The 27,368-nt window shown below is 43.2% G+C and overlaps 1 protein-coding gene across 5 annotated transcripts in view; it reads left to right on the top strand.

Moving 5' to 3' along the window:
* zfhx4 (zinc finger homeobox 4) overlaps positions 1-26,648 on the top strand; it is a 152,533-nt gene extending 125,885 nt beyond the window's left edge. For all 5 annotated transcript variants that reach the window (XM_047568338.1, XM_047568334.1, XM_047568336.1 and 2 more), the window contains exons 7-12: positions 8,069-8,164; positions 14,205-14,338; positions 15,497-15,697; positions 16,084-16,201; positions 16,355-21,772; positions 22,272-26,648. In XM_047568338.1, coding sequence (XP_047424294.1) covers positions 8,069-8,164; positions 14,205-14,338; positions 15,497-15,697; positions 16,084-16,201; positions 16,355-21,772; positions 22,272-23,842 — 7,538 coding nt within the window. In that variant the 3' untranslated portion in view covers positions 23,843-26,648. The remainder of the gene's footprint in view (positions 1-8,068; positions 8,165-14,204; positions 14,339-15,496; positions 15,698-16,083; positions 16,202-16,354; positions 21,773-22,271) is intronic.
* The last annotated feature ends 720 nt before the right edge of the window (positions 26,649-27,368 follow it).

Raw genomic sequence — 27,368 nt, 5'->3', positions numbered from 1 at the left:
AATATTGTCAATCCTCTAAGTGTCTGGCGGTGTCTCTCTTTCTTTCCCTCTTTCTCTCACTGTTCCTCTCCCCCACTCTCCCTCAGTAATCTGATTTATTCGAAGCATATGTGTGCTGCTCTGTCTTTGTCTGCTTCTATTAGGGCCAGTGGGGGCCCATATGACATTGTTTAGCCAGTAATGAAATGGACATTTTTTGCATGTTTTTGAGAAAGTCAGAGGAAAGCCAACACTCCTTATTTGTAACTGTCTGCAAATACCATCTCCAGGGCAGTACAATACCATCTCCGGGCCCCAGGTCTGTGTGTTTGCTGCTGATGTGTCTTTGTGTTGCATGTGAACATATGTGCGCATGTATTACAGGTTCCATGTGGTCATTTTGGACATGATTCTGAGCAACCTAATGAATATTTTGCCTTGAAGATATTCCCCCCCCCATCCACCCCCATCCACTCCCTCGCTCCCCTCGTCTGCAGCTCTATTCTTCTCATGTCGAAGACTTCTGTCATCCTGTCTAACCTCAACACATAATAAGCGCCTGATGATGCACACATTTTTTGTTTTGCACATGCTTTCTATGGCAAAAGACACGTCACGTGCGAAATTGTTGAGTTCAAATGGAAGCTATGTGGCGCTCCAGCTCGACTGAAGCCCCCCCCATCAGTCAGGAACGCGGTCACTGAAAAGCTTTGAAAATGAAATTTCTCTATTTTTTTGTGTGTGTGTGTGTGTGTGTAATTCACATAAACATGGATTTGCGTCGCAAAACAAACAAAAAAAAGGAAAGAAAAATCATTTCTGTGTTGTTTAACGGATTATTCGGAATTTCAGTTTGACAAAATATTTATAGCGATTGATAAAAAATAACGATAATATGTACAATGATCTGTATTTTTATCTTTCCTTTCTATCTACCCAAATCTTTCCCTTGTTTTCCGTCCAGGATTACCGTCTTGTTTTTGGTGGATTTGAAAGCAGATGGTTTTATGCCGCTAAAAAGGGGACAGTAGCCCAATAGGATAAAGATCTGTTTAAGCATTATCCATTTGGCCACTGCCCGTCACAGGCCTATTTTAAGCATAAACACAGACACACACACACACACACACAGACAACCATTCTTTTAAACCATGGCAGCCATTTTATTAGATTCCCTGTTTTCAGGCCTCGTATTAGTTCCCGGAAAATAAATAAACCTTGAATACATGACAAGGACCAGTCTGGTCAATTGGAAACTATATCTATCCTGCTCGTATCTTTGTTTACCAGTGTAGTGATGGACGGAGAGATAGAGGGATAAATGGAGGCACGGGGGAGCAGATGGGATAGGCATATGGATGGATAGCTGTGTGAAAAGGTAGAAAAATAGATGGACAGACAGATAGATAGGTGGATAGATAAATGGATGGATAGATAGACGGATGAATGAGGCAGGGAGATCTTGTTGGGCTGATAGAGTTGAGCAGGTATGCCGAGAAACAGCTGCTTTCTTCATTAGGTTCATCTATTGATCTCGGACCCTTGTTGTGCGCGTGTGTTAGTTCGTGTGTGTGTGTGTGTGTGTGTGTTTGAACGAGAGGGAGAGGAGAAAGACAGCAGCCTCTGTAGATAAGTGCTGGTAATAGAACAGAATGAATTCTTATCACAGAGATGGGAAGGCCATTAACCCTCAGCTCCTAGTTCTTTCTCTCTGTCGCTGTCTCTGTCTGGTCCAACTCCCCTCCCTCTGTCCTCTGGTCTGGACCTGACAGGGTCACGTTGGCGAGCGTGTGTGATATTTCCACTATGTGTGCGACTCTCAGCGAGCGTGTTTGTGTGCGTCGGCTGCTGTTGTGCAGCCTGCCCCAACAGCCAGATGTTTATAATCAGGGGCTGGATAAATATTGGACGGAGGAATCATAAAAGTCCAGGAAAATCAGAAAATAGAGAAAGAGATGAAACAGAGGAGAGGAATCTTCTTTTCAAATTATTCCTAAATCCCTCAGTAAGCTTGCCGTGCCGCCTCCTCAGTTCACCTACTCAGCCTAAGGTGATTCAAACAGCCGAAATGCAATATGGCTGTTGTGTAAGACGCAGGTGTGTGTGTGTGTGTGTCTGTGCACATGTGGAGGTGTACAGTAGGTGTGCTAACCTATTGTATAAGGCCAGGTGTTGCGGCAATTTTTTTTTTTTCTGCCACTGAACCTTTTGAAGCCATAGTTTTGTCCTGTGAAAACCTTTTGTATTTGCCATTAAAGAATCATTAACATCACCCCCCCTCCCCAACACACACACACACACACACACCCACACACCCACACCCCACCCCCAAGTGCCCACAGCGCTGAAAATGAAACCCCTCTTAACACGAAACAACAGTTTCTGTCTGCGCAGCAAGCAAGACACGCAAGCCTTTAATCTTGGCTATGTTTATTCATATGATTTTCTTTTTTACCCCCCCTTCTTTTTGTCAAAAGAGTAATAGGTGTTTTGTTAGTCGCCTGCAAGACAGCAGAGCGGGCAATTTGAGCGAAGGAAAATACAATGAAGTGTCTCAGGAAGTCGTAATTGACAACAACAAAGCAAATTTGGAGCTGCTGATACAAGCGTTTTTTCACACAAAAGTCATTTTTTCAGCTTATTCCGTCAGTTCAACTTATTGACATTCACACCATGAGCGAATTAAATGTGACAATCCTATTGTCTGGCTTTTCAGAGTCGACCTGAAACAATGCATATATATATATATATATATTATATTATATTATATATAATTATTTTTTTCGGTATAATGCATTCTCATGTGTTTGGAGCAATAAATGGTTGAGTGTGGGTGGATTTCAGAGTGTGGATGGAAACACGTGTGTTTGCTTGTGCTGGTGTGTTTACATGTTAGCATGTGGGCTGCGGACTTCACATTGAAAGCTGTGTGGGAGTGAATGCACGTTACGTGAAGAGGGTTGTGTGCGTGTGTGTGTGTGTGTGTGGGTGTGTGTGAGAGTGAGTTATTCCCAGGCCCTGTGCAGGAGCTGTAGACCCTCTCCGCTGGGTTGATGTTTAGTATTTTAGACATGCTACATTAACAACATCTGGTTAAGATCTAAATGCTTGTTAAACGTGCTGAAATTCGGGGGGAAAGGTACAGGGAGAACGAGGGGAGAGAAGGGGGATAAAGAGGGAGAGTAGGGTAAATAAAGATTTGAGGGTGAGAGAACGGGAGGGAGGGAGATCAGTAAGTCTGTAAGGTTATTACTCTGGCAGTATTACCACTGGCCCTTGACTGTGTGTGTGTGTGTGTGTGTGCGCATGGCTGCGACTGTGTGGGATGGTGTAATGTTTCAAAGCTTTCCCCTTAAAACCTAGAGGCCAAACTAGAGCCACGCGCGCGGCGCAGGAATGTGACATCACAGGGCCCCTGTTGCTCCTATACACACACACACATGCACATAGAGTCTCACAGGGGACACGACCGGAGTTGTACAAAGAAATCAGCATCAACATCACCCTTAACGCGGGGAGACGTGGCAGTCAGGGGTGTTACGCAAAAATACTAAGGCTGCATTACTTCCACAGAGCATATAGTCCGTATTATTATCTTTAGACAGATAACACACTCATAATATTGCAGTGGATACAGTCGCTTTATTTTCCTGGCCTAGTTGTTGTATCCTATAGTTCTTGCGATATTTTCTTTGGCAGCAATTACAGTTCCAGTTGATGTTCCACTTTCGTGGCGTCTATGATTTAAGATAAACAAAATGTAAAACAAGGGATTTTTTTTTTTTTTTTTTTTAACTCCTTTACCCCTTTAATGAGCACCATCCTAGCCCTAAGGAAGCAAATTAGAGGCAGCTCAGCCCAGCTAATGAATTCAGCCATTTTGGAGCCTCCGTGTCCAGTTTCCTGGCGTGGCATTGCTCTGCAGTTGTGTGCTATACGACTCAGTCCTCCAACGGGCACATAATGACCCGGCATGGCGGTTATGGGCCCTTAGGGGGAGACGGGAGGGGGAGTGATTGGTCTCAGAGCAGGTCATTATACAGCTGGAGGGCACACACACACACACACACACACACACACACACACACACACACACACACACACACACTGCGCTGACACTTTCAATACATTCTTCATTGCCTCCATCTCCCTTATGTCTAGTCCACCATTTTTTCTTTACAAAACATCTCATTCTATATATCTTCCATTTCTGATCTTTAAGAAACTAAAACGTCTTGATTTATTCAAATTATTTACGTCGTTTTTTCATATTTCATGAGTTATTAATTGGACAAACAAGAGAGGTATTCATCCAGGGACCTAATGGGTTCCAGTGGCTTCCAATTAATAGTTAAATCTAAAACAAAAACTGATTTAGGCTTCATGTCTGATCAAGAGTCACTTTATTATTCTTCCTCTTTTTAACAGTTAAATATAGGCTAGCGTTGGTTGCAGGGTAATCGAACCCAGGGTCTGCGGTTAGCTCGAGCTCACCGGCCGGCTTTAATGTTCCGACTGACCCACATCAAAGAGAGTCCCACCCTCCGCAGCCTGGCCCACTACTGCTGGGCCCATGTGTGTGTGCACGCACAGAGGCAGAGGAAGGTGACTGTGAAAGTTTTCGCTCTGCGTGTCCTCTGGTAGCGATTAAGTTGATGGTTAAGAGTCCCCCGCTTCAAAACCCTCTGTCTCTCTCTCTCTCTTTCTCTTTCTCTCTCTCTCTCACACACACACACACACACACACACACACACACACACACACACACTTAAGTGCAGACGCACTTGCACATGACATCTCACATGCAAACACATGCAGCCACTGTCTCGCTCACTTGATCAATGGTACACATCCACACAAACACATTGAAACATGCTCACATGTGCGGTCGCACGCGCACTCACGTACGTACTCATGTGGTGTGTAACTGTCAGGGTCAGTCAGAGGGCAGACGCTGTGCTGATGTATTGAGAGAGCTCGTCTGGGAATGTCCTCAGTGTGGAAACACATTTGCCTTATGTGCGCGCACACACACACACACACACACACACACACACACACCATAGATATAACTGACTAGAAAGGCAAGGAGAGTAAAAAACACTGATGAGGCCCAGATGATCACCCTTTTTTTTCTCTTCCTTTTTCTCTTTCTTCAGCCTCATTCCTTCCTCTCTTTCCCTCTTTCTGTTCATTGTCTCTTATTTCTCTTGTGTCCCATCTAGCTACAGGTAGCCTGCCCCCTAGAGGTTAGTTGGGTTGTTTGGTATTGTTAGGATCACACACCGGCTGCAATCCTGACCTCTTTCACTGGACACATGTTCCCCCCTCCTTACTGCACTCCTTTAGAAAAATCCACTTAACTACTATAAAAAAAAATGTGCAATTGTTTCATGTAAATATCGTCAAATAAATGAAGTGAACAGAAAGTAATGAAGATGATGCTCTAAATAGGTTGTCACGTTAACATTAGATCATGGCTGTATTAATATCATGCTTAGCTTACATGTTTATTTAATGTCACTGAGATAACATGAATTTACATTTATTTAATATCTAATGAGGCAACAGTTTATTATTACAGTGACAGTATTTTAGAGCTATAATTCTACAATTAATTGAGTGTAAAAAAAAGTTAAAGTCCATCCAAGAGCTTGTACACTGGTATATTTCATTTTAATGTAGTATATAAATAAATATATACATGGGGCGTGGACGAAGGAGGTAAAAATATATTTTTTTTCCGTCCTTTCTTCTTGTTTTGATCTTGCAGTATGTGAGATCTACAAGAGCTTATTTTTTCCCTCCCCGTATTTCTGTTCTGACCCTTCTCCCACCCGTTCCTCTCTCATGCTTCTGTGAAACACGCTGTTCGATTTGTGCCATTTGCTATTCCTTGGCTTCGAACAAAAGTCAAGTATGGAGGAAAGATAAACCGGCGATGAAGGACTTTCAAACCTGCTACACGCACAGCATTTACACCAGCACGCACGCACACACACGCACGCGCACGCATTGTATCCTTTACCTCTGAATGAAGGTGGGGCGAATTAAAATACAAAGATGGACGCTGCAGCACCAGCAGTGAAAATTGCAATTTCTGCAGCCCGGGCTCTCTCGGCTGACAGGAGATATTTCATCTCCGTTGTCACCGACGTATTAATAAAACATCAGGAGCAGAGTGCAGTCCCAGTCTCTTTCTCTTCCACACACTCGCATGTACAAGGACACACGGATTGTGTATACACATGCAAAATGTGTCCGGAGCACACATGTGCACATGCAAAAAAAAAAAAAAAAATATATATATATATATATATATCACGAGCGCACACAAACACAACTGCAATTTCCCCCTCAATCACATGCCAGCATCTGCCATGAAAATTTCATGCTGTATATAATGTCCACTTAATGTGTTGCCGCTTAAAGCAATGGCGCCAGCGCTTAGTCTGTGCGTCTGTCTGTGTATGTGCACGCGTGTGTGTGTGTGTGTGTGTGTGTCTCACCACGGCGTATGTGAAAGGGTTAATCATATCATGTTACGATGGAGGGGTGTGGGGGGGCGCAGACCCCTTGTGCTCATCATACAATGGCTAAAGTGATTGTATGCAAATGCTGGCTGACCTCTGTGCACCCTTTGCCTGATTTCGGTGAATATGACTCTGTGTGTGTGTGTTTGTGTGTGTGTGCGTGTGTTGTAAAATATGGTTATTAAGGCAGTGCAAGATTTGATGAGCACAGCTCTTTTATACACACTCACACATGCACACGGACACATACCAGTTTCAATTTCTGGCAGAGTGAGGGGTTTGTGGTGAGAGACCCTCCACCCCACCCTTCCCTCCCTTTTAAAAGACATGAACATTTTTAACGGTTTTCTCTGTATGTGAATTTGATACCGTGTGTACAATTTGACGGCTGTTTGCAAGAGTTTCTGTTTGATTTTGCACTGCTGTGTGTTAGTTCTGAGATGGAGTATATGTGTGTGTGTGTGTGTATATATATATATGTGTGTGTGTGCTGTGTGTGCATGCGCATGCCTGGTTATCTGGCCTCTCTCAGACTGCTCAAAATTCATTACAAAGTGACATCAGCCCAGCCGGAGACAAATGATGGCTGGATGAAAGGGAGCGCTGGGGCTCGGCTAGGATTAGTGTTAGCTTGTGCTGGCGACACGTATACACACATACGCACTCCTGCGCACACACACACATGCGCACGCACACTTTAATCCACTGGCAGAACACTGCAGATACACAGAATTATCAAACAAGGGGCTGAACTCTCAGAGATGGGCAGGCTAATCTGCTAATAGTACAGAGCCGCACGTGTGTGTTGGGTTGTGTTTTTGCGTGTGTGTGCGCGCACGTGCGTTTTCACAATCTTCACATGTGATATTGCTATTCATTTTTTAATTTAATGCGTGTCGTAAGACATATGATAATATTAATATTGGCCTCTTTTTCCTTTTTTTTTTTTTTTTTTTAGAATATTGCATTTTTCAAGCACAACGACCGCTCGATTTACTGTGCTTTAATATTTGTCTAACCTGAAATAATAATTTTAGATGAACCGAACAACTTTTGAATATTTATATAAAAGGACAAGTAAATGGTGTTATGACACATCTTGAAATAATTCTCCTCTTGTCTCCTGAGAAGAGCCAACTGAAATGACTGAAATAGTTTCCCTGTAGGACATATTTTGCTGTCACACAACTTTACCGCTTTCAGGCCATGGATGTATTATGTTTCACCCCCTAGAAGTGGCATGGCGGGGCTATTTTCAACGGGGCATGTGTTTAAGTCACTGGTATTATTTGGTGGTGAGACACTGTATGCTGATCAGTGGAGTTAAACCTGACCCCTGGATAGAAAAAAAGAGGGTTTAAGGAGATTAACTGTAGAAGCAGAAATAACTTGAAAATATTACAGCAAAATCTGTCAAAAATATCTAAACTCTTACTCAAGCCGAAGATGATTCCCGTCTCGGAGACGGTGCCCCGGCTATCACATACTGTATTTTTAGAGAGCATCGTGGGTAATGAAGTCTCTTATATGTTTTTTTTTTTTTCTTCTTTTTTCAGAAGACGCTGAGGACGGTGAGAGACCTCCTCGCTCCTCCTCCAGGCCCGGGCCCAACCTCAACGACCGTGAGTTGACAGACAGCAGGAGAACTGACCGTAAGTCCGCACGCGCACACACACACAAACACACACACACAAAAGACATATGAACCATAAGCCTCCGCTCTTTTCTAAGTTATCGTTCATCAGCCTCTCTCCCTCAGATAAGGTTCTAACGTGTGTGTAACATGTGAATGCTGCTTACTAGCCTCCATGTGACCTGCTTTAATCGTTTCCATCTGACAGAAAGAGAAAAAGAGAAAGAGAGAGACCGAGGGGAGAGAGAGAGAGAGGGAGGGAAGGGAGGGAGAGAGAAAGGGAAATAAGGAGAGAGAAAAACAGAGAGAAAGAGAGAAGGATAAGTTGAATGTTGTGGATATTACCAGGCAATGTCCAGGCCCCAGATTATTTTTTAATCAAATCAGTTTGCGTGCTTGTAATTTATAAGCGCCTTGCATTAATCTTTTCTCGTTCTTGTGCCCTCTCCGATGACATATTAATTTTTCATAAGCGCAGGATTAGATGGGGGGGCCTGTGTATATGTTTTTCTAATATTGCACAGCATCCCTGCAACCCTTAAATTAGTTTTTTTTCCCCCCCTTGCACCCTCCCTTCATTTTTCTTTCTCTCTCATTTTTTTTTCCTGGCTCAATCCATCCCTTAATTGTTGTCCAATCTGTGACCCTATCACAGGCATTACCTCGGATAGAAAAATAGCACAAGATAGAAAGGGGGGTGGGGTTGGGGGGGAGAAAGAAAGAAACTGTTTATTCGTTTGTAAAAACTGTAAGCAGGGAGGGGCACAAATCTGTAAAAGGCGGCTTGGTGTTTTTGTTATTTTGGGCGAGGTATGGAGCACATAATGCCTCTGCTGCGAGGCTGTGGTCGGGATAGCCCTGGCTTTGTTAGATTTGATTTACCCAAATAAGAATTCATATGGTCTTCTTATGTATGAGATGGAAATCCATGGCTGGGAATGAATATTGCATGGGGTCGCTCTCCTCCTCCCCCCCCCCCTCTGTCGTTGCATGGGGTTCTCATTCTTTCTCCCTCTACTAATGTCTCTCCTCTTTCTCCCCACCCTAACACACACACACACACACACACACACACACACACACACACACACACACACACACACACACACACACCTTCCAACTACCCGCTATCCATCTGAAGCTCCCTCCCTACCTCCTCTTCCTAGCATGCCATACCTAGCGCCATAATGTGAGGCTCAATGAGGCAGAAGGAGAGCTGAGTGAGGCTGGGGCCTATTAGTTTAGCTAGTCATCTATCTTTCAGCTCTATCTCTCTGACAGGCTTGTCTGACGGACTGGCGGGGAACCACCATCCATGCATTCGCTGCCGCATATTACCACCAGCGTCATTTAACACCACTGCACATATGCAAAAATACAAACCGAGCGAGTGTCCAGGTCCCTCCTACTTTATAGTGTGCTTGTACATATTCTTAGCTGTAGTTCGAATATAGTGAAATCCGTGCGATAAAGCAGAATCGCATGGGAATGGGAATAATGATATAATGATATTATTTTAGGTTAAAGGAGGTTTCGGAAGGTCAAATGTTAGGAAATGCAAAGGGACTCTTGGTGGGTCAGCTTGTTGTTATTCTGAGGATTTTCTTTTTTTTTTTTTTTTAAGCATCTACCACATCAGCCCCAAATCCCAGGCAAGCTTCAAATGTTTGACATCTGTATATGTGTATGTGTGTCCATATGGGGATCTCCAGGGAAGGGATTACAGTGCGGCCAAGTGAGCAGTGTGTTTGCGCACTTCATGTCCAAGACCATGATCTTTTAAACAAAGAGGGGCAGATAGATAGAGACGGGAAAAGGGAAAGAGAGAGATATGGAGAGAGACGGAGGTAGGAGGGGCAAGGAAAGACAGAAAGAGCTGTTTCCCTTGCTTCGTTTCCATTGTCTTTTTTAATCCCATGTCACTTTAGATTAATTATAATCCATGTTACATTTTCCATGCAAATGTCCTCGATGTGGATTACTTCCAGATAGCTTTGTGCTGCGTGTGTAGATGGCACATGTCGCCGCCATGGCTCAGGGGCCCACTTCTTATAAATAACCAACTAAACAAAGGCCCCAGCATGGAAATGAGCCTGTCAGGCAGCCTAAGGAAATTACAGATCTCTACCTGCTTCAAATTAGCAAAGAAAATTACTCATTGTTCCTACAGTCCAATGTTATGTATTAATTTTTGTGTACGATTTTGAATCGTGAGGAGAAGGGGAAACTAAATTCGGACGTGAACTGAATTAAATATTCCATATTAGCTTGTTGATATTCAGAATATTTTCTGTATTTTTTTTTTTTTCTCGTGTGCATGCATCTTGCAAATTTGTCCAACTTGAAAGGAGAGCTGTGCTCCTTTTCTCTCTATCTAAGATGAGATTAAAATATATTAAAGATATTAGCATGTTTAATTACAAGCCTGCAGCAGTTCCTGTGCGCGTGTGTGTGTGTGTGTATGTGTGTTTTCTGTGTAATGACAGCTTGTTGAACATCTCAGGCGATTTGTCAAATGTGACAAGGCCATGCTCATATTTATCTCTCATTAGAACACAGGCTGGAGATGGAGGAGAAAGGAAGGCTAGTCATTAAAAAACACAAACTACAAGACAGCTGCTGTTTAATAGCCTTTCTTTTCCCCTTACTGTCTCTCCATCTGACTATGTCTCTGCCTCTCTCCATTACACTCCTTCCCAGTCTATCTCTCTCTGTGCCTCCCTCCGGCTAGATCTGGGCCTGCTGAGTGCTTCAGTGGGAGTTTGGGGTTCAGAGTGTGTTGCTGTAATGTTATCAGGTGACCGGGGGTCAGCCTAATGCGTAACCTCAGAGCAGTAGGCCAGTAAATCACGCTGGCCGGCCCTCCCTGGCCCGCTTTGGCCAGCTCTCCCTTCTAGATTTACTGCTTCGTAACCTTAGCCAGTCTGCCAGGGCTCAGGACAGCTAAATTGAATACTAAATCCAAGCCACCCAGCCTTTCCCCTTGTGTTATTTATATATTTTTTTTGTATTTTCAAGAAATAAAATTAATAGTGGAATTAAAAGTGGAGTTCATTTCCAGATCGTAGGAGAATGATAAACCAGACAGAAGACGGGAACGCAGTTTGTTTTGAAATCTTTCCCAAGCACTGTGAGGTAATAGTAAGAAAGAAATAAGCCCTAAGATTCAGCAATGTGATCATTTTTGAGAAGATCTGATTTGGTTGGGTCAGTTTGCACATAATGTCTTACCCTTTTCCGACACAACGGGGCAGATTTTAAAACCTATCCACAGCAAAAGCATTAGCTACGATGGTGTTCTTGGACTCTCAGCCTTTCGAGGAACAATTTGGAACCCCGAGGCTAAGCTATGGGCGTTTCTGCCCCTCTCTGTCATCTCTCTTGTTCCTCACTCTCTGCATTTCTCTGCCTCCTCTCCATTTGAGCGCCCACTTGCGTGTATATAAGTGTGTGTATATGCGGCTCCCTAAACACCATTGACAGTTGCAAATAAAGATGGGTGGCGTGTGCGCCGCTCTCTCCCCCTGCAATGCAAAAGGGGTTGAGTGTCATAAATCACCTTTTGATTTATCTAATCAAGCAAGGTCCTGCTCCATGCAGACATTTGTCATTGGCGGAAAGGGGGTAGGGAGTTGGAGTAGGGGCAATTTCAGGTTTTTATTCTGCCCCTCCACTTCACTAGTCTGCAGCTGTTGGGACCCACATATGGATGAAGGGACGGAGGGAACGCAGGGAGGGAGGAGGAAAAGAACAAGAAGGAAGAGGAAACAGGACAGCCATTAAGTATGGGGTGCAGGCTCAGAAACAAAAGCGAATGGGAGGAGGGACGCCTTCTATTTCCTTGTTCTCAATCATGCTCTTGCCCATTTACTCTCTAAAATTATTTAATCTGTGGACTATTGAGGGCAAGGATAAGAAGCTGGTTAAAACCTGCAGCAAGGGAGATATTTTGGTTTTTCTTTCACAAATCTATAGTCTGGATCAAACTAGCCATTGTGTCTTACAGGTGATTACGGTATACCCTTGGCAGATATTCTTGATACTTTTGAATCTGATTCAGCTCCCTATTTTATTATTCATTGGCAGGGCTTGCCATTTAAATCTCCTAAGTGGCCATAGAGAGAACTGCTCTCTCAAAATTCAGGGTTAACCAACAGTTTTTTTTTTTTTCTCCTATGTCTGCGTTTCATAAGTGTTGATGAAAGCACTAGGTCAAAGACAAATCTAAACCAGAAGGACAGATCTTCATTTTGCACACGCACACACACACACACACACGCGTGCGCGCGTTACACAAACATACATTTACATTCAACACGACAGTAATCAATGGTGATGTGTGGGCCCTTTCCCCTGCCGCATTGTAAATGTGTTTGCAGGCTCTTGTCCGACAATCGCCTCATCTCCTTTCGCTGGGATGTAATTTAGTTGCAAATTGACTGGAAGACGGAGGCAAAAATTGAAAGTTGAAATTAGAAATGGTTATAATAAATATGGGAGGCGGGGCGCAGGCTTTGGAAAGGTCAGGTGATTTGACGGGTGCTTCCAGCCTGGACCGATCTGGCCAATGGAGTGTCAGAGGCCTGATATGAAGCGCGTAACACACACACATATATGCACACATGCACACACACACACACACACACAATCCCTGCAGGGGCCATCACAAGCAGTGGAAGACGAGATTACCTCGCTCGTCTGAGCTGCAGAGCAATTCTCGGATGTTCTTGGAAATTCACATTGTGCCCTTGTGTTTTTTTCTCCCCTCTCTCTCTCTTTCTCCCTTTCTTCCCTCCCTCCCTCTCTTGTCACTTTCCTTGACAGGCCAATATTTCAGGCTCCAGATATAGGGGATTACAAATAAAATAAGTGGAACGCCTACTTAATGCAACAGAATTAAAATGCATGAACGGGCCGGAGGAATTGATATGCGCCCAATACAAACACGAGCCACAGAATAATATGAAATACAAAATGTTTTTTTTTTCAACCCCCTCTCCATGTATCAGTGCTTTGATTTCCCTTTTTTTCCATTTGTGCATCTAGCGTGAAGCGTTGATTCGCAAGAGTGAGGCTCACATATTGCCTTGAGTGACCAGACGAGGGAGGGGATGTAAGGGGGCTGGGGGATGGGGGCTGGGGGGTGGTGGTGGTGGTGGTGGTGGTGGTGGTGGTGGTGGGGGGGGGGCTTAGGGAGAGAAGGAGGAAGAGAGCAAGGAAGGGGGAGGGAATGAGGGAGGGTGGGAGGGAGGGAGAGTTGCTGTTGTGTCTTTGTGTTGTGCAGAGTGGGTAAATTGCAGTGGCAGAGTATAGCAGGGCCTGCACGGCCTGTATCTTAGGATGAGGCTAATGAAAGATTTATCAGCGGCTGCAGCATTTACTAAATACAACCAGAGGCTGATCTCCCCACACTGAGCCCTGCTGTTAACGTCACACGCGCTTACACGCGCACATACAAATAGACTCACACAAGCAGTGCTGCTGCTACTGTACCACCAGCCGTGACCGAGCCTTGAAAATTTAGCATCTTATACAGACACAGGAGTTGTTGAGGCAGCTGGGGAAATGTATATGAACTAATGAAGTGTATAATATTACCATAACATTTAATGTATGTCGTGCTGTGATAATGAGCCTTCCTGAGTTTTTCCCATTTTACATGTCCTCAGGGCAGAGACACGTCAGCGTATATGAATGTGAATAATACAATTCATGCTTGTGTCCATGCTAATGTTGTGTTGGTGTCATTTTCTAAATCATCACCTATGTCCCACTGAATATTAATTTGGTAGATTGTTTATGCTACTCCCTCTAATGTTTGTATGGCAATAATGATGCAGTGCCAACATTTAGTTCAGTCATTCAAAGCTGCCATTTTTGTATACTTTTGTTGGTATTTTTTATCATACTTTTTCTGTGAAGGTTTTTGTTATTAATCTGTCTAAGGTTGGATCAAGCAAATACAAGTGTAAAAACTAATTAGGTGATGAAAAGCATTCATTTCTAACGTTTAACATTCTCCATTCTCCCTTTTTTTCTTTCTCTCTGCCATCTGCCAGGAGTGAATGCCATGTCTAAAGAGGTTACTGGACCGAATGCTATGGTTAAACATTCCCTCATGCCAGATCGTCAAATTGAAAGTCCACCCAAAAGGCCAAAGTCTGCTGAGGGGAAGACCTCAGCAAATGACCAGGTAAAGGTTTATATTATATCCAGAAAAAGCTGCCAGTTACACTAGCTAAACAATTTTAAAAATAGTACTGGTGTAAGTCCAAGTCAAAGAGGGTGTATTCTATCTACTCCTACCTAATCCTCAAACCTTGCTCCTGTTATTGTTTTCATCTTGTCATGTAAAATCCATCAACGTTACAGAGGTTTTTGTGTATTATATTTCAGGCACTCATCAGAATTTGTCATTGGGTGTATAGAAATAATAACTAATGATGTAATGACGCAAGTTTGTCTTCATGAGTACTAATGAAATCTAACCTTCACTGTCACCGTGGGATGAGCTAATGGGAAGATACTTAACTGTAAGAAGCAGAATTGCTAAGCCAAGCGTTTAGCAATTGCTGGCGCCAGCTTTTGTACAAAGGGTTAAATGCATCCCACCATTCCCTTCCTGACAGAGCTTTTTAGCATCAAGTACAATAGACCAGCCATTGTGTTCTTAAGTGGAATACCTGCACCAGCCGTAGGCCTCCCTCCCTGCCCCTGTTCCCCTTTTTGCATCTCTTTAAATTATATGTGTTTTTAAATTAGATTATGAAGTATTAGCTCGTCTGGTTCTGGGCCCTGCAAGGAGGGAGGACTTAGTCATTTCAGAAATGGATTCTATTAAGACAGGTGGTAGGGAGGCAGCTATGCTCAGAGTACTCCCTTTAATGAGGACATGGCGTAGCTTGGGAGAGTACACACCTTTGTCATCTGTAATCTCCTGATGAGAAATTCTGGCCAATCATGTTTTCTGCTAATAAAATTGCATGAGTTGAAAGACTTAAGTGAATTACATGAAACATGTTTGAACCACATGTTCTGTGGTAGAGCATGGCAATTGGTGGTGAGAGGTGAATGTGTTAGGATGAGGTAAGTGAACAGTGAAGAATACAAAAAAAAAAAATCAAATTTATTTGCAAATACGGCCTATGTATGTCTTAATGAAACGCCTGTTGGTTTTTAACGAGTAGCGTCTGACTAGTGAGTGATACCCACTCTTATTACATCAAGTGCAAGAAGCAATTCTTATTCTTGGATTGTTCAGGATGTCCGTGTTCTTGGATATCATCTCATTATATTTCCATTTCCCCACCAGATATTTATTATACTCACGTGTTTTTTGTTTATTTTTTAGGTCCAACAGTGTCCATATTGCAACTACAGCAGTAAAGACGCCAACCGTATGCAGCTCCATGTGATGTCCCAGCATTCCATGCAGCCAGTGATCCGCTGTCCGCTGTGCCAGGATGTCCTGAGCAACAAGATTCACCTGCAGCTGCATCTCACTCACCTTCACAGCGTGGCTCCTGACTGTGTAGAAAAGCTGATTCTCACTGTATGTATAACTAATGATTATTAACACTGTGTGTGTGTGTGTGTGTGTGTGTGTGTGTGTGTGTGTGTGTGTGTGTGTGTGTGTGTGTGTGTGTGTGTGTGTGTGTCAACAAAATTGTATCTTTGCATGTTAAAAATTATTAGAATATAACAATGTATATTCAGGAAAATGTAATACTGACTGATTTATCATTAAATAGAGAAACATTTATTGACATTTCCTGTGTAATGTTGTCCAATAAAAAATAGAATTAGCATTGAGATGAGTAGGTGTACTCTTTTATAGGCAAGAAACTAGTTGACATGGTTCCAGTTATTTTATAATATATACTGCAGACTAATTGAATTGAATTGTAATGACAAGGACCATTCTCTTGGTTTCTATAGGTTGTTGGACCTGACACAGCAACTACAAATAATATAATGCATCCACAAACTGGACAAGAAAAAAATCTGTCTTTGGATTCCTCTACCTCTCTTACTGATGGGTCAGGAAAGTCTCAAGGTAAGCAGAATATGGTACTTAAAGTATTTTCTTTCGGATATTAATTTGCTGCTCTGTGATAAGCTTTAACTGACATGTAAGGATATAGTGTAAATTAGTATGACCATAAAACACGCAATGTGTTGTACTTCAAATTGTATTTTCTACTTATAGGAAACATTTCAAAGGAAGAGTTGACCAATCAAGACAAGAATGAATTAGATCTGCAAGGTGATGAACTCAAACCCCCAAAGGAGGCCTCCGAGGCTCCAGACTGGAAGAGAGCCAGTGGGTTAGGACATGATAGCAAATCTCCTGATAATCTTCAGGACCATCTCAGTGAGCTCCAAAGACTCCAACAGCAACAACAGCAGCTCTCAGTATCTGACCGTCATGTCTACAAATATCGTTGCAACCACTGCAGCCTAGCCTTTAAGACAATGCAGAAGCTTCAGATACATTCTCAGTACCATGCCATCAGAGCGGCCACTATGTGCAGCCTTTGCCAGCGTAGCTTCAGGACATTCCTGGCCCTCAGGAAGCATTTGGAAAATGGACACCCTGAACTTAGTGAAGCTGAGGTGCAACAACTGATTGGAAATCTGCCACTGAATGGAGACATCACTGAGAGCGAGGCCAGGGCCTTGGAGGAAGCTCAGGCCTTTGAACATGACTTAGACAAAGATGATGAAATGGACCAGGAAGAGAAGCCCAGTCCTACAGGAAGTGACAGTAGCTCTCTTCTAGATGACATGGGAGCAGAACCAAAACGGACCCTGCCATTCAGAAAAGGGCCCAACTTTACAATGGAGAAATTTCTGGACCCTTCTCGACCATACAAGTGCACAGTATGTAAGGAGTCCTTCACCCAGAAGAACATCCTTCTTGTCCACTACAATTCAGTTTCCCATCTGCATAAACTGAAGAAGGTACTTCAAGAGGCATCCAGCCCAGTTCCCCAGGAGACAAGCAACAGCATTGACAACAAACCATTCAAATGTAATATTTGCAATGTTGCATACAGCCAAAGCTCAACACTTGAAATCCACATGAGGTCAGTTCTCCACCAGACCAAAGCCAGAACAGCCAAATCTGACATGAGCAGCAGCAGCAGCAGCAGCAGCACCAGTATCACAGGTAGTAGCGGTCCCGTAGCTGCAAAAAGTCCAAGCCCAAGTGCACAAGGGAACACAAGCAACTCAGACACTGCTAGAAGTGGAACACCTTCTTCTAACAAAGAAAACACTGTGGAATCCAAAGATACTAACAGCAGCAGCAACTCAAAACAAACAGCAACTACTGAACATGTTTCAGCACAGGCCAGCAGCCACCAGTCAGCACAGTCCTCAGCCCAACTACAACTGCAACTTCAGCATGAACTTCAGCAACAGGCTGCCTTCTTCCAGCCTCAGTTCCTGAATCCAGCTTTCTTCCCACATTTCCCAATGACACCAGAAGCACTGTTGCAGTTTCAACAGCCACAGTTCCTCTTCCCCTTTTACATACCAGGAGCAGAGTTCAACCTTAGCCCAGAACTTGCCCTACACTCGGCAGCAGCGTTTGGCATGCCTGGCCTTACTGGATCATTCCTAGAAGACCTGAAGCAGCAGATGCAACAGCAGCATCAGTTACAGCAGGCTCAGGCCCAGCAACAGGCTCAGCAGCAGCAACAGCATCAAGCTTCTCAGACACAGTCTCAAATTCAGCAACAGAAAAACCAGCAATTGCAAAACAAATCTAAAATTGAGTCTAGCACTGTGTCCATGTCAGAAATACAGATGTCAAAAGAGGCAGAAGACCACCTAGAGAAACAAGAAATCAGAGCAAAGATCGAAAATGGAGGTGATGCATTCAGTGATGGAAGTAAGGATGGCAAAGACCCCAAAAAGTCAAAGTTCTCTGAGCCATTGATTCCTCCTCCACGTATTGTGTCAGGAGCAAGGGGTAATGCAGCTAAAGCACTATTAGAGAACTTTGGATTTGAGCTGGTTATCCAGTACAATGAAAACAGACAGAAAAACCAAAAGAAGAACAAAGAAGGTGTTGAACCATTGGAAATGAATACAGACAAACTTGAGTGTGGGATGTGTGGAAAGCTGTTTTCCAATATGCTTATTCTAAAAAGCCACCAGGAACATGTACACAGTCAATTTTTCCCATATGTGGAGCTGGAAAAGTTTGCCCAGCAGTACAGAGAGGCCTACGATAAACTCTACCCAATAAACCCTGCGTCACCTGAGACTCCGCCACCACCTCCGCCGCCACCTCCACCACCTCCGCCTCCTCCTGCTCCAACCCCTGTGACAGCTCCCCAGCCTCCTTCTACATCAGTGACCAAGCCCCAAACTCCAGTACCATCACCAGTTTCTGTTTCCCATCAGACCACACACCAGCCCTCTCACCAGACACAGCCACCACAGCCACCACCCCCTCCTCCACCACCTACTGCACCGTCTGCACCACCCCAAGTGCAGCTCCCTGTTTCCTTAGATCTTCCCCTTTTCCCACCTCTAATGATGCAGTCTGTCCAGCACCCAGGCCTGCCCCCTCAGCTGGCTCTCCAGTTGCCCACCATGGATTCTCTTTCAACAGACCTTACACAACTGTGCCAGCAACAGTTGGGTCTTGATCCAAATTTCCTCCGTCAGTCTCAGTTTAAGCGACCACGCACCCGTATCACTGATGACCAACTGAAAATCCTTAGGGCAAACTTTGACATCAACAATTCCCCCAATGAAGAGCAAATTCAGGAGATGTCAGAAAAATCTGGCCTGCCCCAAAAAGTCATAAAGCACTGGTTCCGTAACACTCTTTTCAAAGAAAGGCAGCGAAGTAAAGACTCTCCTTATAATTTTAATATTCCTCCCATTACCACATTGGAAGATATTCGCTTGGAGTCGCAGCTCAGTGCACATGAATACTATAGAACTGACCCAACCATGAACAAGAGATCCTCCAGGACCAGATTCACTGATTACCAGTTGCGGGTACTTCAAGATTTCTTTGACACTAATGCCTATCCAAAAGATGATGAGATTGAGCAGCTGTCCACTGTGCTCAACTTACCAACTCGAGTCATTGTGGTATGGTTTCAGAATGCTCGCCAGAAGGCTCGCAAGAGCTATGAGAACCAGGCAGATGCTAAAGACAGTGAGAAAAAAGAGTTGACAAATGAGCGATACATAAGAACCAGCAACATGCAGTACCAGTGTAAAAAGTGCAACATTGTGTTCCCACGCATCTTTGACCTTATTACCCATCAGAAAAAACAATGTTATAAGGATGAAGATGAGGAATGCAATGAGGACAACAATTGTGAAGAATTCATGGATAATATTGATCAAGGTCCAGTTAGGACTCCCCATGGACTTTTGGATGTATCCAAACAGTCCCAAACAGGAACTGCCACCAGTTCTGGCTCAAGCTCACCTGTGATGGCCTCTCCACGTACTACCATGGGGAAAACCTCACCCAAGCCCGACACTGCGCTGGAAACTGAACCTAAACAGAATGAGACTGCCCCATCACCAGTGATAAAGTCACTACCAGAACCCAGACCATCTAAAGCTTGCACCCCTCAGCCACCTCCTCAGAAAACCCCCCAGCCACAAATGACAAGACCCCATTCCCAGCCTCAGGCAGCCGCAGTGCCCTCAAGTCCACTCTCCATGGCACTTTCTTCACTCACAAACAGTCTCCCCCACCAGATGCTTCAGTACCAGTGTGACCAATGTAAGATTGCATTCCCCACTATGGAACTATGGCAAGAGCACCAACACATGCATTTCTTGGCTGCTCAGAACCAATTCCTTCACTCTCAGTTCCTCGAAAGACCCATTGACATGCCGTATATGATATTTGACCCCAATAACCCCCTAATGGCTAGCCAGCTCTTATCTGGGGGTCTCTCCCAAATCCCCTCTCAGGGTAGCTCCGGTATGACCTCTGCTGCAGGCTCTGGGGCAATGAAGAGAAAACTGGATGACAAGGAGGAAAGCGCTAATGATAAAGATGGTGGAAACAGCAGTGAGGAGCAACATAGAGATAAACGTTTGAGAACCACCATCACACCAGAACAATTGGAGATTTTGTATGACAAATACCTACTTGACTCTAACCCAACGAGGAAGATGTTGGACCACATTGCAAGAGAGGTTGGCTTGAAAAAGAGAGTTGTGCAAGTTTGGTTCCAAAACACTCGTGCAAGAGAGAGAAAGGGACAGTTCAGGGCTATAGGGCCCTCCCAGTCCCACAAGAAATGTCCCTTTTGCAGAGCATTGTTCAAGGCTAAATCTGCACTAGATAGCCACATACGATCCAGGCACTGGCATGAAGCTAAACAGGCTGGTTTTAGCTTGCCACCAAGCCCAATGATGAATCAAGACAATGACAGAGGTGAAAGCCCAAATAAGTATAATTTTTTTGACTACCCACAGCTGCCTACCAAGACTGAGCCAAATGAGTATGAGCTGCCTGCTGCATCCTCAACCCCAGTCAAACCATCTGAGGCACAGGTAAAAAACTTCTTAAGCCCTTCATCCTTAAAAGCTGAAAACTGCGATGAAACTGAAGGGCCTAATATTAATTCAGCAGAAGTTTCATCTTATGATCTCAGTAAGATGGACTTCGATGAGACATCATCAATTAACACAGCCATTAGCGATGCTACAACTGGAGATGAGTGTAATAACAATGAGGTTGAGAGCCTCACTGCCAATGGAGGGGACAAGATGAGTGACAACAAAAGTTGCCTGTCAACAAATTCTGACGGTGGCAATGAAAGGTTCCAATTCAGTATGGTGAGCCCTTCTCTCAGCTTCTCTGGAAGAGACTGTGAATCTTATTTTAGCTCCAGAGATGATGAAATGGACGAAAACAATGACAGGAGTGAATCATCAAGCCTAACTGATCCCAGTTCCCCGAGTCCGTTTGGGTCTGCAAACCCCTTCAACAAGTCGGGCAAAGGCAGCAACTGTGGGGATAGACCAGGCCACAAAAGATTCAGGACCCAGATGAGTAACCTTCAGCTTAAAGTGCTCAAAGCCTGTTTTAGTGACTATCGCACTCCTACAATGCAAGAGTGTGAGATGCTGGGCAATGAGATTGGACTCCCCAAGCGTGTTGTCCAGGTGTGGTTCCAGAATGCCCGTGCTAAAGAAAAGAAATTCAAGATTAACATTGGAAAGCCATTCATGATAAGTCAAGGCTCACCCGAGGGACCCAGGCCTGAGTGTACATTGTGTGGTATAAAGTACACTGCCCGGATGTCTGTCCGAGACCACATCTTCTCCAAACAGCACATCACCAAAGTGCAAGAAACCCTGGGAAACCAGGTGGATAGAGAAAAGGACTACCTAGCACCAACCACTGTACGTCAGTTGATGGCCCAGCAAGAGCTGGACCGCATGAAGAAAGCTGGTGATGGACTAAGCCTGTCTGGCCAGCAGCAACAGACTTCAGTGGACAACAATAATGCACTTCATGGCCTCAGCCTACCCTCAGGCTACCCAGGGTTATCTGGCCTTCCACCAGTGCTACTTCCTGGGGTCAACGGGCCATCATCACTTCCTGTTTTCCCACCCAACACACCTGGTGAGTTAGTATGACAAACAGTGAAAAAAGAAAGTGAAACAGACTAGAAGCTTTATAAACTGAGCTTTATCATGCACTATTTTATTCTACTATACTACTGGTTATTCTGTATCACAGTGGTGTTTGTCAGAAGTCTTATTTTTTAAAACTATTTTAAAATTAAAAATGTTGGGAGTTAGTGCATGCATAATGTCAGCATCAGAGTTGAACTGCTAATTGCTAATTCAGAGATTTTTTACAACAAATGTATTTATATCTTGCCTTTTGTTTGATTTTGTTTTTCCCCTTATTGTAGGTTTGGTATATTTATATTATAATATAATGGCAAATTGAAATGATCATAAAGCGCATGTGACAGTTTTGATCCATAACAAAATCTTAACGATTAAGCCAGTGAAAAACTAAGCATCTTTATCTTATACAAACAAATTTCCAAAGTGATTTGGGTTGAATATTTAAATATTGAATATTTCCATATTTATATACCACTGTATTTCAGCTTTAGCGTCTCCCGGTGCTGGCATGCTTGGGTTCCCTACACCAGCCACCCCCTCTCCTGCCATGTCTCTCAGCACTACCCCAACCAAGACTCTTCTGCAGACTCCTCCTCCTCCTCCTCCACCTCCTCCTCCTCCTCCTGTTCCCTCCACACCTTTGGCAGCAGTAAACCATACAGAGCAGCAAGGAAAGGACTCAGAGAGAGACAGCAAGAAACCTGGAGACAAGCCACCTCAAGCGAAGGTGAAGGACAGAGAGAACGAGAGCGGCTCATGCCCTGACACCCCCAGCATGACCAAAAAAAGGGAGAAACCATGTCCAGCTCCAGGGAAACCAGGAAGTGATGCGTCACTGGATGCCACACAGCTTCAAGCACTTCAGAATGCTCTTGCTGCAGGAGATCCCAGCTCTTTCTTTGGGGGCCAGTTCCTGCCGTACTTCCTTCCTGGATTTCCCAACTGCTTCTCTCCCCAGCTTCCTAGAGGGGTCCAGGCAGGGGGCTACTTCCCACCACTGTGTGGAATGGAGAACCTGTTTCCGTATGGCCCAGCAGCAGTGCCACAAGCTGCGATGGCTGGTCTCTCCCCAACCGCTCTCCTGCAGCAGTACCAGCAGTACCAGCAGTCCCTCCAGGATTCACTGCAGAAGCAACAGCAACAGCAGCAGAAACAACTTGAGCAGCAGCAGAAACAACAACAACAGCAGCAGCAGCAGCAGAAACCAACCCCAGTAAAGACACCCCAGAGCATACAGAGCACCACAACCAACTCCTTCAAACCAAAAGAAGCTATAGATGCTAAGGATGACAACAACAAAGGCTCTTCAACAGAAAGCACAAAAGAAGAACCGAAAACAGATACCAAAAGTTCCACGGATTTTCCAGACGCTTTTATTGTACCGTCCGTCAAGCATGAGTTTATATGCAGGAAGTGCCAGATGATTTTTGCTGACGAAGATTCAGTGGTGCGTCATCAGAAGTCCTTCTGTTACTTCGGACATCCTTTTACTGACCCGCAAGAGACAGTGCTTCGAAAGGCAGTGAGCAACTACACTTGTGTTGCCTGCAATGTGGTTGTTAACGGGAATGAAGCACTTGGCCAACACCTTCAGTCGAGCTTGCACAAAGAGAAAACAATCAAACAAGCAATGAGAAATGCCAAAGAGCATACTAGATTATTACCTCACTCTGTCTGCTCCCCTACTCCTAACACCACATCTACCTCGCAGTCTGCAGCTTCTTCTAATAACACCTTTCCTCATCTCTCTCGCTTGTCCATGAAGTCCTGGCCAAATGTCCTGTTCCAGGCCACCACAGCCCGGAAAGCTGCTTCCTCCTCCCCGTCTGCCTCTCCTCCTCCCCCCCTCTCCTCACCTTCAACGGTTACCTCAACTTCCTGCAGCACCTCAGGGGTTCCAACCTCACTACCCACCGAGAGTTGTTCAGATGAGTCTGACAATGAGCTAAGCCAGAAGCTGGATGACTTAGATAATGCGTTGGAAGTCAAGGCTAAGCCGGCCTCTGGCCTAGACGCGAGCTTCAGTAGTATCAGAATGGATATGTTCAGTGTGTAGGAGTGACAAAAGGATCCCTTGCTTAAAGAAAAAAATAAGACTTTTTAAACTGCAGTTCCAAAGTTTCTCTTAACCCAAAAAATTACAGTACCAAATGATTGACTCAGGATTGTTTTTCCCATATTGATATGCTGGCAAGATATTGATTGATTTTTGTTATGGACAGAACTGTTGCAGATGCTTGACTGAGCTTATATTGTATACAAAAACAAGGAGTAGGAAAAAATCCCACAGGCTCCCATTGGGAGCTTGTTTCAAGCCAAAAACTCTCACGATAGCAAATTGCACCTCAGCTGGATTGTTTTCCAAATGCTAGCATGTACTGTATGGGATGACGATCCAGAACCCTCAAAGAGAATCTCTCTTAGTTTAGATAGGTGTAATTCAGTAGCTTTAAATTCTCAGGTCAGAACATAACATTTCTCATTTGTTAAAGCAGCAACAAGCCTGGGTACACTTGGCTTATAACCAAAACATGTCAAGCTTTATCGGACGCATTTCCTTGATGTGTATAGAGTACCAAGAGACAATATTACTGTTACAATGGACAATGTGCATATCCTTTTAGTTTTGCCCTACAAAGACAGTATGGTTTTGCCACTGAGGGAATTTAGAATGGTGAAGTAAATGTGTATGATGCCCCTGTGTTTGCCAGTTTGTATTACAACAAGCTGTATCTATTTCCCACCCCACCCCCCTTTTTTTCTTGTAGTATATACTAATCTGTGCCAACTCTTACCTTCTCACTTTTACCTCTGCTCACACCCTTTTCTGAAGAGGTAATAACTCTAGTTTTGATAGACTCTCTCGGATTATGTGAATATAACATTTTTCATTTGTGAATTGCTGTACTGTTACGGTACCTGCTTGTGTCTGGACTATAGTGCACTTATTTTGTTTTTATTTGTCTTTTTATTATTTGAGTAGGCCATTTGTTAATTTAATAGAATTTTTTTCTGTTTGTATGTATGTATGTTTGTGTTATAATTATTATTTGTGTCTATTGCAGCAGCATATTGGTCCATATTTGTTACAGGATTGATGCCTAACAATCTAGAGACCTATTTAACAATTGGTGCATCCATGAAAGCAGTACTGTATACTTGAAACTGTTAAGGTACAAGTTGGTCACAATGTTAACAAAAAAAAAGACAAAAAAAAAAAAAAACGTTATGGTCATTTGCTATACATTTGCAAATACGCTGCTTTAAAAGGGGGACAACAGCATTTGTGTTGTATATTAAAACATTCTCATGTACTTGTAGGATTTAAAACAGTGTTACACCTATACGCAGCCATTTAGTGCATAGGTTAACGTCCTCCCATCAGTTCTCTGGGCACTTCTGATGATCTACAGTCAAAGTCAACATTTGAATTCTTTCACATTTAGTGATTTCAGACATTGCAAAGTATTACCTTACAACATTTTGCTGCTACTGTGTAATGTTAATTTGCTTGCCATAAATTCTCTCGACTTTCAACCAGACAAAATACTGATCCATTAATTGCTTTGCTTTGCTATTTTTGTTTTCTTATGTTATTTTGCTGTGGAACTAAGAATGTGAAAGCTGTCAAAGGGTGTTCAATTTTTTACGAATCACTTTCTAGTTTGGTAACCAGTGTGATTCATTCCAAAGTAACAGAAGGCTATTTGTATGAAAGAAAAAGGCTTGTGAACAAAGAAAGCTAAGCTGTTGTACATATTCGTAGTTGGCTGTGCATGGTACAAATTTATTAATATGAAGAAATGCAAAAATGTATTGCTTTTGGTATTTCCTATTCTGAGATGAGCAAGTAGCATGTAATGCAACTGTTTGACAGGTTAAATCAAATCATGCTTAGTTATTGTTTCAAACGATGAAATCAAATAACATTTCCTCTTATGTTTTATTATTGTAAAGGTGTTTTTTTTTTCCAAAGTTTTAAGGCAAAATGTCAGTTTTTAATTTTCTGTGTGAGCTTTTTAAATGTCATTATTTGGATTTTTAGTATTTTACATTTACTTTATTCCTGAAGACACTTTTCGATTGTGTTTCATAAGAGACATCCTGGCCTCCCAAGGTGCAATTCTGCCATTGTACAAACATGAGCGACTGTCCTGATTCCAAAGGCTTTCACAACTCTGGCTTTTTGCCTTTCCCCACTCTGTGGCTCAGCATCATAAGACTGAACTGTCAGCTAGCATCATGTGCTAAGATGTTAGCATCAGACAGGACGCTTTCCACACCAAGGACTGGTAAAAGCTAACAAACCAACAAAAAGGATGGTCCAACAATATAACTGTACATAGATATTGCAACTGCACAGCAGCCAAAAAGAAAAAAAAAAGAACTTTTTAAAAAAAAAAAATGGATGGATTGTGTCATGTTTATGGGGACAGCCTTCAAAAGGTTGAAATTGGAATTGTTCTTCTGGATGTCAAAGGGATTTTCATGGCGCAATCATATCCTACACAATATGTACTCTTCAACATCTGGGTTACATAGGAAATGCACCCTGAGGTTTTAATAAGAAGAAGCCCCTATGGCTAGAACTTTAAATAAACTAAACCAAAAATGTTATTGATGTTTTATATATAGAGAGTAGTCGCATTAGTTTTTGTTACTGTACTGTTTGAGGTCTCAACTGTACCGTATCACGGTAATAACATGGTTTTGAAACCTTTTTTTTTATTTTGTCACAGACCTGTTGTCATAGTTGAAATGACGTTTATTGTAGATGGTATTTGAACAACTTCTGGAAATAGTTCATCAAGTATGTTTGTTGCTCATTGTTGTGATACATTAAAAACTGTATCTGCAAACCACTTGGGTCTCATCGAATATCGTTCATTTCGCTTTGCGCTTTGTGAGCTTCACGTCCTTCCTCAAGTTTCATTAAATTGCATCTCACGCGGCTTTTTTAGATTTAGGTCAAACGCTTCGCCGTCAGACACTTTTGATGTGTCTGACGATGCAAATGCTCTTTTTAATCTCACATTATGCCGTGATGTATATATGTTTTGTGTAGAGTGGTGCATTATATTACAAATCTATTTTGAATGTACATGAGAGTAGTATTTTAGACTGAAATTTAACACACACGGGGTTTTTAATATAGCTTTCCCATTCAATTGAGATGCATCCTTTTTTCTAAAATTCCCTAAACATCCCACTAGCAGTTGCCATTCCAGTAACTGATATGCCAAAAAAAAAATCTAAATCATATAATGAGCCTTTCCTGTCATTATGCTATTTGTGGTAATCTGACTCTAAGCAGATGCCGGGGATTATGTTTGGAAGTGTCCACTAATCTGGATCTGATCAGGTGCTGCCATAGAATCCACACAGTGTTAAGGGAAAAGTCCGCCGTAATAAATCACATCTATAGATTATCAGATGTGCTATGACAGACAGACAGACGGATAGATGAGAAACTGTTTTTGTGCCTCCGACTGTATACTGCTTTTAAAATTCTATTAAGAAGCCAAATGGAGACAAGAGGGCTGACTCTTTAGATCTGCGGTCAACAGACGCTGTCACATTAA

Source organism: Mugil cephalus, chromosome 18 (genome assembly GCF_022458985.1).
Source record: "Mugil cephalus isolate CIBA_MC_2020 chromosome 18, CIBA_Mcephalus_1.1, whole genome shotgun sequence".
NCBI lineage: Eukaryota > Metazoa > Chordata > Actinopteri > Mugiliformes > Mugilidae > Mugil > Mugil cephalus.
This window is presented reverse-complemented; position numbering and strand designations above follow the sequence as displayed.